This window comes from Chiloscyllium plagiosum, unplaced genomic scaffold (assembly GCF_037043375.1).
Source record: "Chiloscyllium plagiosum isolate Xiang-an unplaced genomic scaffold, Cpla_swu_hap1 HiC_scaffold_21, whole genome shotgun sequence".
Lineage (NCBI taxonomy): Eukaryota > Metazoa > Chordata > Chondrichthyes > Orectolobiformes > Hemiscylliidae > Chiloscyllium > Chiloscyllium plagiosum.
Window position 1 is genome coordinate 92,910,313 of NW_028270159.1, and position 11,431 is coordinate 92,921,743.

Here is an 11,431-nt window from a genome sequence, read left to right on the forward strand (position 1 = left end):
AAATAAAGATACTATGGGTGACTTGGGTGATGGGAAATAAAAGGTTACATTGTGTGGAAGGAAAATTCTGGATAGAAACAAGAATTTTAAAAAACGAACTCCATTCTGTCTGTCCAGACCTTGCCTACACCTCTGTACCTCCAGAGTACTTTCCTTTTATTTTGATGAGTTCAAGTTAATCTCAGCCGCTGTTTTGTACTTGTTAACCATTTGTTAACGGGTGTTTGCCGTTTCAGAATGTAGATTGTCTTATCGTGTACTTTCTCAGAGTTCAGTGTTTGGAGTCCTTGTTGGTTCAACCTGTGCTTTGGTCGAAAATGCAAAATTACAGAAAAATATTAAAAGCAATTTAAAATAAAATGTGAGGATATTGGAAGAACAGCTAAGAGCTTCAAAGCTTGACAGACGGCTTGTGGGAAAGGGCATGGAAAGCAGCAGGGTTTCCAGAACTTCTCATCTCTGCCTTCCCTGATCGAAATCAATCTGTGATTTATAATTGTTGAGGATTGTTATTCATTAATATCGGTGTGTCAGATAGATCTCAGTCTCAGGGAGGGGTGACCTGCTTCTTTGTTTTGTGATGAACTCAGGGGAACATACAATAGTAAGGGGGTAAACCCAAAGGAGTGAAGGAGCAGAGGATCCCCCGTGTGTATGTGCACAAATCAGGGAATGTGCCATGATACATGGACAGAAGAGCAAATAAACCCTACTTCATCACCCTACGCTGTAGAGAACAAACACACAGCAATTATGTTAAACTGAAATAAAACAGTCTCTTGTCTCACCTGAAATGTTGCATCTAGTTTCAGGTGCCACGTTTTTGAAAAAAATGCAAAGTTATGAGATTGGGTGCGTGACTGATTCACAACAGTATTCCCGGGATGATACACCTCACCAACTCTGAGAAATTGGGACTGTTCTCCTCTGCTGATAGTTTCCAGACTCTGTGACCAGTTGCTGTGATTGGTTCTCAATTCCGTCTTGCGTCATATGGATCTCAATGGCTGAATATTTCAGGTACTCAAGAGCTGTGCCTTGCCTGATCACAGCGCCCTCTGATTTATTATTTTTGAGAGTTGCTGTTCAGTAATATCCCTGTATCAGACAGATCTCAGTCTCATTCTCTGGGATTTGACAGGTGTGGTGTGTCAAGTAGATCCCAGGATTTGTGCTCCATGAGATTTATGTGTGAGAAAAACTCCAGTTCTGAGAATCCGCCCTTGGATTGTGCACGTGTTGTGTCTGAATACTTGACTGAACGTTGACATTTTTGGCTGATGAATGTTTCGTTGAGCGCTTTAGGTGGCGATTTCTGCATTACTAACCCAGGCTGTCCTGACATTGGGAGTACTTTTAGTTTAGACAGTGTAGAGTAAACTGTCAAACTCCGTTGTCTGCCTTTTTTCGGCTTCTGGTGGAGCCTATAAAATTATCATTTGGTGACCCGAGGCCGTGACCCTTGGTGCATAAGCGGAAATGTTCTCTAATCATTCTGCCTCTGGAGTGTTCCATCAGGCATATCGAGAGAAAGATGTATTTACATCAGTGAGCTGCATGGTAGCGCAGCATTAAACTAAATGACTGGATAAAATACAATCAAACAGAACAAGTGAAAGTATTTGGCTGGGAAAGGAGTAGGATGTGGGAAAATGTATTATTACTGACTGGCCTTGAAGAAAGAATTAAGCTAACAGTAATAGCTAACAGAAGTGAATATAATGGCTGGATGCCACATTGAGACGAGAACACATGAGCTGTGAGCTGGGAATTTTCTGTACATCAGTAACAGTCACAAGAAAGGGAATACAAAGGCTCATCAGAAAGGGTAGGCAACCATTCTGAGTTAGGAACAAATAAAAACAAAACAAATGGGCTTCAAACAACTGGGAAGCTACAAATTCTTCCAACCACAACCATCTCAAAGATATCAAAGTAAGAAGGAAAATCCATCAATAATTGTCTCAGTTACACGCTGATAAACTGTTAGAGTCAGCAACAGGACAGATTGGAGATTGGGAATTCAGAGACCTTGATAAGCAGATCAGGAAAATCAAAGGGGTCCACAACTCATTCACTTAACCTGGAAAAGAGAGAGAAAGCAATGATGCAGATATTTATGATCAGGGACTTTCAGATTTAATGTTTATTCAATGGCACACTTAGAGATTTCACAAAACATATTGGGCTGCTTGGCGTGAGAAAGATGTGATTATTCTCACCTTCACCAGAGTGACGGCAGCGCTGTAGAAAATACTCAGGAAGAACAAGGTGATGAACATGGAAGCAGTTGTCCAGATGTTGCTGTTATCATCCTCATAGTCTTCAATCCAAGTGCGATCTATTGAATCTATGAATATAAAGCCGAGAGAACGCATGGAGATTGTTTATTGATCCAGATCGATCTATCTGCATCCAAGTCATGTAATTGGAGACCATTACATCTTCATAAAGCAGTCAGGGATTTCTCAAGTGTGACTCTTATCTGTATCTATTAGTGCATTATTGACTCTCAGCAAGAAATTACAAATACTAACTGCACATGTTCTTTCTTCATTGTCCATGTCAGAACGTTTTAAATTATTTTTCTTTTCATCTATTATTTAAGGATATTATTATTTGAGGAATGCTTATTACGAATGATGATTTTAATTATATAATTATATTTTAAATATAGGCTGTGACAGCACTTTAGTTGAAAATTGTGGCCATCACTGAATAAAAGTTCAAATGTGATTCGCATCTTTTTGTATTGGTGACCAATTGCTTGGCAAATCATGAATATAATTTTCTTCTTGCATGATTTGGGGCGGCACGGTGGCGCAGTGGTTAGCACTGCTACCTTACAGCGCCAGAGACCCGGGTTCAATTCCCGCCTCACTCTGTGGAGTTTGCACGTTCTCCCCGTGTCTGCGCAGGTTTCCTGCGGGTGCTCCGGTTTCCTCCCACAGTCCCAAGATGTTCAGGTCAGGTGAATTGGCCATACTAAATTGCCTATAGTATTAGGTAAAGGGTAAATGTAGGGATATGGGTGGGTTGCGCTTCGGCGGGTCGGTGTGGACTTGTTGGGCCGAAGGGCCTGTTTCCACACTGTAATGTAATCTTATCTAATTTAATAAGTGACATCACAGTCAGGACATTGCTTCATATTTTAGTTTGTAGGATCTGTATATTTAGGAATAAGTTTTTGTACGTGTGTCCCTTAATTTATTTGATCTACTGCTTGGTGTGTTTGGTTTCCCTTTAATGTTTGTGTATGTGGTTATGGGAGTCTCTTACTTCACTCTTGCCCATGTTGGAGTCTGTGCATGAATAAACATATTCCTGTTCCTTTACTGCTGGTGTGCTCATGTGTTTGTGCACCTAAAGTTTGGTCTTTTCACATTGTGTAAGCATCATCATGCTAATATGCCACTTCGTTGCTGCCTATGCTTCTCTTGTCATGTCTTTGTGAGTGTTCACTTTTCATTAGTGCTATCTAAAATGTGTGATTATGTGTCTGTTTCAGATCCTACCTACACTGGGTTATTTTCATGTTTATGCTTAATAAATGTTAGCATGCAATGTTATGTTTTGATGGATGTTTATATTTATCTGATGATGATTACTTGTGTGGCAATCTTTCCCAAACCATCTCCTGATCAGCTTGTTTGTGTTATTGTTTGTGGATGCTTGCTGATCCTTGTGCCCATTATCCTTATTTAATAAACGCCCCTCTATTTGTTCATCTATGCACTTGTGTGTCTGCATGTGAGACTCTGAATTTGTGTGTGTGTGTGATATTGTATACATGCTGATCAATGTGGTTTAAAAATAACTAATTCAGCTGCCTCTGTCATCGTATGTTTGTGATTCTGAAAATGGGAAAATAATGATATTAATGTTTATCTCTGTGCACTTACGTGCCTGTGTGAGTTGACATGTGGGAGGACATTTTTCGGAATTTGTATCTGCGTGTTCATGTGTGTATGTCTGTACGCATTGTGCTGTATGATTGTATATGTATTCATGCCCATTTGTGTGTTACCGTGTGTCTATGTTTCTCATGGTTATGTGTGAGTACTCCTGTTCATTTGTGCAAATGATTTTCTTTCGGTGTATGTGAGTTTTTGTATGAGCTTAGGTGAGTGTTCAAGTACCACTTGCATGTGTGGCTCTGTGCGAGTATGCGTGTGTGACATCTTATCTATATGCACATTTGAGTGTGCACATAAATATGTGTCTTTAGGTGAGAGCCCATATATTTGTCATTACGTGTGTATTTGCGATCATCTCTCTGCATCTGTTCTTATACCAGACTGCAATTTTTATTATTCTAATTTATTGTTTTAATTTTAATGCATTGCCCATAATTAGATTTGACCTTGGTGTTGCAGGAAACATTTCCCATCGTCGTGGAGAGATAAGCGTTTTATGAGCAACTCTTCTGTTGCAGTGATAGAACTTCTGTCTCTAGGAGAAAAGGCGTCAGTTCAAATCCCCACTGCTCCAGAGATAACATTTCTGAATATGTTTATTAGAAAATGTCTACTTGTGTTCTGTATGTGAAACAAAATGATATCAGGTATTCGAATACCAGAATTGATCCTATGTGCTCCAGAAAACTGAGACAAAACTATGGAATTCGAACTGGGACGATGCAAACACCAGTTTTGGATTATGGGAATCAATGTTATCATTTGTTAACAGAGCCAAGCGTGTCTAACATGCTTCAAAGGTATTGTTTTGCATGGAAATGTTAAATCTTTGGACAGTAAGCAAGAAGCTGACTGTTCCTGTTAGTAACTGGGTTACATTACAGAGGACATCCACCATGAAAACTCTGCACAGGGAACAAGAGGACAGACCATTCATCGTTCCCCTCCCCTCTGCTCCACAACAACTTATCTGTTGATTCTCTTTGGTGTGAAAGTGAAGATACATTCTGTCAACTCATGCACTGGCGCAAGATCCCTGGCAGTTCCCCAGAAACAAAGGTTACATTCAAACTGTTCGGCACTATTTATGATTGGTATGTTCCAATCAAATTTAATTTTAAAGTGTCTTAAATTTACATTTCCAATTGGTGCAATTTGGCAGTTTAAAACTGACATGAATTTTGTAAGAATGTCCAATCGGGGGAATCAAAAACACCAAGTTCAAAACTCGTGCCCTACCCTTGACATAAAATGGACATTGTCAGATTTTGTCACAGAGGGATTTAGGATGAATGAGGTACTTGGTGGAATCCTGCAATGAGTGAGCTTTACTCTGTCTCTGACCCAGGGTGTATCTGAGCACAGAACATTAACTGCACAAGACACTCGTCCTAGACCTGTTAATAATCCACTTTAACGACACAGATGGAATGTAAGTCAGAGTGAGAAACAACTAATTCAGTATTTAACTCACAACTGGAGGAAAAAAAAACTTCATTACTTCTGTTGAATTATTAAATGCAACTTTGAGATTTTTATTGACATGAATTAACAGTGTCCATCAGTGCAAGTGAAATGTTTACAAAACTCGGTTTACCGCTGGATTTATCGACTGTTCTGTTGATGATCTTCAATGGAATCGCTTCATGTCCCACCACACAGGAGTAAGAAGCACCGCTGGCCCACTCCTCCGCTGTAATGGATAACAGGCTGTAGATGAAGAAGGAGGTGTTGTCACTCTCCGCCATCACCCCGGTGTTCTTGTAGTTACTGGGATTCACCGGCTTGTCATTGTTTGTCCACTTGACGAAGATCTCTCGGGGGGAGAAACCTCTCACGAAACAGGTGAGGGAGAGAAACCTCTGAGCGGAGATTTCTTCTGTTGGTGGCAGGAGGACCGACACTGATGGCTCCAGCGGATTAATCACTGCAGAATATTTGAGACAAATATAAATCAACCAAAAAAATCCTGAACCGATATCACAATTTCGCTAAATATTAAAATACGCCATTTTAAATTTGGGATTTATTCACTTTCGTTTTTTTAAAGGAGCAGTATGGTACACATATTGTTCAGTAAAACAAGGAAAGTTTAATGTGAAAGTTGTCTCCATGTTTCCAGCCCACAACGAGGACATTCTGGCCATTTGTCATTGCTGATGGTGACGTCACAACCCAGGCTTCTTCCCACCTTATCTGACTTAATCAGAATATAATATCCTTTGGTCCATCTTTTTCTGAATCAGCTACTTAGCTATCCTGCCTTCAGATGCATCATTAATGCTCCTAACGGTGTTGGTTCATTTCCAATCAAAGCCTGTCATTGATGGAACTGCATCTGGATTACACATGGGATCCTTTGTGCTTTAATCTCACCGCTCACCTTTCTCCTTGTGGATGGAGTCTCTCAGCGGAGTCGGTAGATTCTGATGGTACACCACACATTCAAAAGTAACACCAGTCAGCCAGGCTTCAGTAGAAATGTCTAATTTGCTGATCACGCTGTCGGGATTCTGTCCAGGCTGGTCAGCAATCTCTGATTTCAGAGGCTTCTTTTCTTGTTTCCAGGTCACATTGACTCCAGAAGGAAGATTGGACACAACGCAGGTTAACGTCACCGTCGCCTCCAGTAAGACTTGTTCTACTGGCGCTGGGAGGATTTTAACGGTGTTAGGGTGGCACTCGGTATCTTCTATGAAACAAAAATCAAAGTCAATGAAAAATGCCCCTTTCTGATACAAACAGCCAATCTTCAGATTACTCCTTCAGAGGGTGAAGACACCAACTTCAAAATGGCAACTCCAAATATTGCTGAAACGTTGCTTACTATTGTTGATGTATTTTGATCTGTGAAACATTTGTGATTACCTATAACATACCCTGTGTAATTATTCCTAAAGAACACTGGCTTTGTAACACGTGAAACATCATCACCCCAAATCAGGCTAAATCAGCCTGTCTCGAGTTCCTAGTTCATTCATCCCTATATCCCTATTATAGCATTCCCACCAGAATTTATTCTCCTGCCTCATCCACTAATTACAGAGAGCATCTAAAAGCAGCTCAGTGAGATCACATTTATCCCAGTTCATCAAATGTGATACCCACTTGGTCTGTGGTCTGATCCCATAAATGAAGTTAAAGAGCTCAGTACCAGATAAAAATCGATGTCGTACAATGTCCAACCAACAGGTCATTCCTGAGCATGGAATGAAGCATTGAACGCATTTTGATTTATTCTCAAGTAAGGGTCTCTGCATATTTTAACCACGTCAATTTGATAGAGGTTCAGAATAAGGCTGTTCCGCCAATCCAGAGTTTAGATTAGAATGATGCTGGAAAAGCACAGCAGGTCAGGCAGCATCCGACGAGCAGGAAAATCGACGTTTCGGGCTAAAGCCATTCTCCTGCCTTCTCCCCGTACCAAACAAGAGCCGATCTGTCTCTGGCTTGAATACACACAATGGCCTGGCCTCCACAGCCCTCTGCAGCAACATGTTCCACAGACTCATTACCCTCTGGCTGAAGAAATTCCTCCCCATCTCAGTTCTAAACGGTGCCCCTTTGACCCTGAGACTGTGCCCTTGGTCCTAGTCTCGCCTAACAGTCAAAGCATCTATTCCACAATCACTCGACCTCAGTCTCTCAGTATTTTCTATGTTTCAATCAGATATCTCTCCAATATCCCCCCTCCACCCCAAACCTATCCTTGAAGCGGCTACCAGGCAACGATTCAGCACTCTGAATGCCTCTCCCAGCATGGTCAGGCAACAAACTAGTTAACAAAGCTCACTGTCTATATATCTATCTTCAACAGAGAGGAAACATGCTTTTCTGACTTGCCAAAAGGTTGAATTATGAGCAATGCTAATGTAACACTCAAACTGAAATGAGAAACGTGGCATGTTGGGAAACGAGAAGCTGTACCGTGCTGTTTACTACGCCTGATGAATTCGTGTGTTTGAGTCACATCAGAGTTCAGAATGATTTGTAGCTCTCTCAGTCTGTGTCTCTTACCCTGGAGTGCGGTGATGTTTTTACTTTGAGTGTTCTCTCCATGAGTGACCTGGCAGGTATAGACCGCACTGTTGTACCATTCACCATAAGGGACCATCAGCCGACTCGTCACCGAGAAGTTCCCGTTCGCCTCACACACGGGAGACGTGAAGAAGCCAGAATCCAAGCGTCGGCCATTTTTCAACCAACTCACGGAGATTGACTTCGGATGGAACTCGATGATTGAACAGACGACGGTTGCAAACTTGCTGCTTGCAATTTCTTCACTGGAGTTCACAGTTAGGAGAAGAGTTGGTGGGAGAATGTCTGGACCTTTAGGAAACACATCGCATACATTATCCGACGAATTTCATAACAAATACAATCAGTTCTCATATATCAAGGTTTCTTGTGGTGAATGTATACAAGAATCATAATTGTGCAGAGTGCTGGAGAAGCTGGGATCCACACAGAAAGATCAGCAGGACAATGTGAAAGGCTAAACTTAGAGGACACAGCAAGGGAGTCAAGGAGGCACAGAAACTATAGGCTGGTAACATCAGAAGGGAGATAGCAACGTTGGATGGTATTCGTTTTAATGACAGAGTCTGATGAACAAGGCAGACGAATTACTGGCATAAATGAAGATATGATGCCGTTGCTATCACGGAGACATATTGAGAGCCGGGCAGGAGTGGCTATTCAATATTCCAGGATTTAGTGCCTTCAGGCGAGACAGGGAAAGATAGAAAATGATGGGGGCAGGGGTGTGCGGTACAGAATGTTGCTTCTGTCGCAATTCTGACAAGAGTATTTTAGGCTGTAAAGAGAAATGAAATCATGGATACCTCCATGAACAAGGGCAAATGGACAGTACTTCAAAACCAAAACACAGCAAACATAACTACTGGGAGAGCACGATAGACCTTACTATTGGTCCAAAAGACCAAGTGCAAATACATGGGCAAATTTCAGAGACATGTAAATTAAATAGGGGAATGAGAAAAGAGGTTTTTAACTTCCTCAGCATAGGCTTGGATATTCATTTTGTCAAAAGTTTAGAGGGAGCACAATTCTGAAAATGCCCCCAGGAGAATATTTGAACAAAGTATGTGTTTAATACAGAGAATTTTAATCCAGACCTTGCAAGAGAGGGGTGAACCTGAACTTAACTTTAGGGAATGAAGTGGACCCAGTGGGTAAAACACCAATGGTGGAGCACTTTGCAGACAGTGATGGTAAATCAGTTGGATTTCAGATTGTACTGCAAAGGAATAGAAATTGGCCCAAAGTTCTGAAAAGGGAAGGACAATTTTAGTAAGATCAGGTAATGACTTGACCAGAGTGGACTGGAAGCTGACACTTATTGGTAAATCTGGGTCAGAGCAGTGTGACACATTTAAGAAAGAGATAGGAAAATCACAGGGAGGACATTTCCCAGGAAGCCACTGCGTGGTACCAAGAATGCAGCGGGCTCTGGACACCAAAGGGCATGGAGGGGGAGATAAAGAGAAACAAGGGAGGCTTCCGGTCTATACTGAAATCTCAAAACAATAGAAACTAATATGGAGTACAGAACGTGCAAGGGGGAGTTTGAAAGACAAAGGAATTAGAAGAGCAAAAGGGACCATGAGAAAATAATAGCAGTCAAAATAAAGGAAAATATTTTTAAAAGTTACAGGCTCATTCATAATAAAAGAATTATTCGGGAAACAATAATGCCCATTAAGTGTTATTATTGGAGTGGAGCCGGAGGATTTGGTTGTGGTCAAAACTAATGTGTTGTGACAGTGTTCACTAGTAAGAGGGACAGTGTGGGGACAGAAATCATGGAGGGGTGTTGTGATGTACTTTCTGAAATTAGGACACATGACGTGATGTTCTGTGTTGTCTTGCTGAATGAAAAGTGGTTATATTTCCAGGGCAGATGAAAAGTATACCAAGCGGTTGAGCGATGCAAAAGATGAATTAGTTGGGTTGCTGACAATAATTTAGAATTCCTGTCTGGCCACAGCAGTTGTGCCAAGTGAGTGTAGATCAGCCAACGTTGCACTGTTATGCAGGACGAAGGAAGGGATAAATAATGAAAACACAGATCTGTCAAGCTAGTCTCAGTGGTAAGGAAACTATTGAGAAGTGAAATTAGTCTTCATTTGCAAGATAATTCAACAATTTTCAGCACGGTTTTATTGAGAGGAAGTCACGTGTAACAATTTGATAGTAGTTTTCATACAGATAACTCGATGTCCAGATGATAGCAATAATCAGAGCCAATGGGATCCGAGTTAATTTGACAGATTGGATCTAGAACTGGCTGAGTGATGGGAGCAGGGGATAATAGTCATCGGGTGTCTGCGTGACTGGAAATCTATGTCTCCTGGTGTTCTGTAGGGATTGGTGTTGATTTCCGTGCTATTTCTCTTACATACCAATGATTGAGACTCAAGTTTAGGAGGATTAACCAGTGAATTCACAGATGAAATGAAAACCGTCATGTTGGTAAGTCATGAGCATGATGGCTTTAGATTGCAGGAGGATATAAAAGGGTTGATTGTATGTGAAGAGAAAAGTTGCAAATGGAAATTATTCTGAATAAATGTAAGGTGATGTAATTCGGCAGAAGAATCTGTGAGGTATGACGTTTTGAATGGTGGAACCCTGGAAAGGCCTGAGGATCTTTGGTGCATGTACCCACCGATCCCCTATAGTACTGTGTCGTCTGGATAAAGAGGCTAAGAAGGTGGGAGGATATTTGCTTTTATTAGCCTAGACATTGACAATGAAGAGTGGTGTGATGATACTGGAACTTAATAAAACACTGGTTAGGCCATACTGAAGCGTTGTGTGCATGTTATGGAAGGAATGTGATTACACTGAAGGCAGTATTGATGAGATTTGCCAGGGTCTTGCCTGGGTTGGAGGGTTTTAGTTATGAAACTAGTTTAGATAGACAGGGGTTTTCCTTGGAGCAGAGGAGAATCAGGGAGAAGATTATCATGATGTCTAGAATTATTTTAGGCATAGACAGGGTAAACTGGATGAAACCTTTCCCCTTGATGGAGAGATCAATGCCTCAGGGGCACAGGGTGAAGGTAAGGCCAGGAGGTTCCAAGTGGATCTCAGGGGAAAACAAAATCAAACAGAGGGTGGTGTTATCCTGGAGCTCAGCACCTATAAGTCATGTAGAGACTGAGCCCCTCATTATAAGTATGAAGTATCCTTGCAAGTCACACAAGGTTGGCACATGAGACTGGAATAGTTAGGTGGCTGTTCTTGACAGGCGTGAATTGGGTGAATCAAAGGGCCTTTTTCCTGTGCTGTATAAGGTGAGTCTGTGAAAACGGTTGTAAATAATGCCTTATTCATGTTAATCACAGATGATCTGTTTATCTCAGTTCCTACAACACGTACCTGGACATGGCATTTCTTTGCTCTTGTGTGTCCCGCTGTGTTGAACCTCATAGGAGATTTTGCTGGGGCAATCTACCGCTGACCCGGGCAGGGTTAACTGGCTGCTC

General features: G+C 41.4%; 1 gene segment (V, D, J or C); it reads right to left on the minus strand.

Moving 5' to 3' along the window:
* Positions 1-1,923: 1,923 nt before the first annotated feature.
* LOC148146498 (Ig heavy chain C region, membrane-bound form-like) lies at positions 1,924-11,337 on the minus strand. The segment is given in 6 exon segments: positions 1,924-2,083; positions 2,223-2,350; positions 5,515-5,844; positions 6,301-6,609; positions 7,935-8,246; positions 11,325-11,337. Coding segments are annotated over 6 exon segments (1,101 nt in total).
* Between the last annotated feature and the right edge of the window lie 94 nt (positions 11,338-11,431).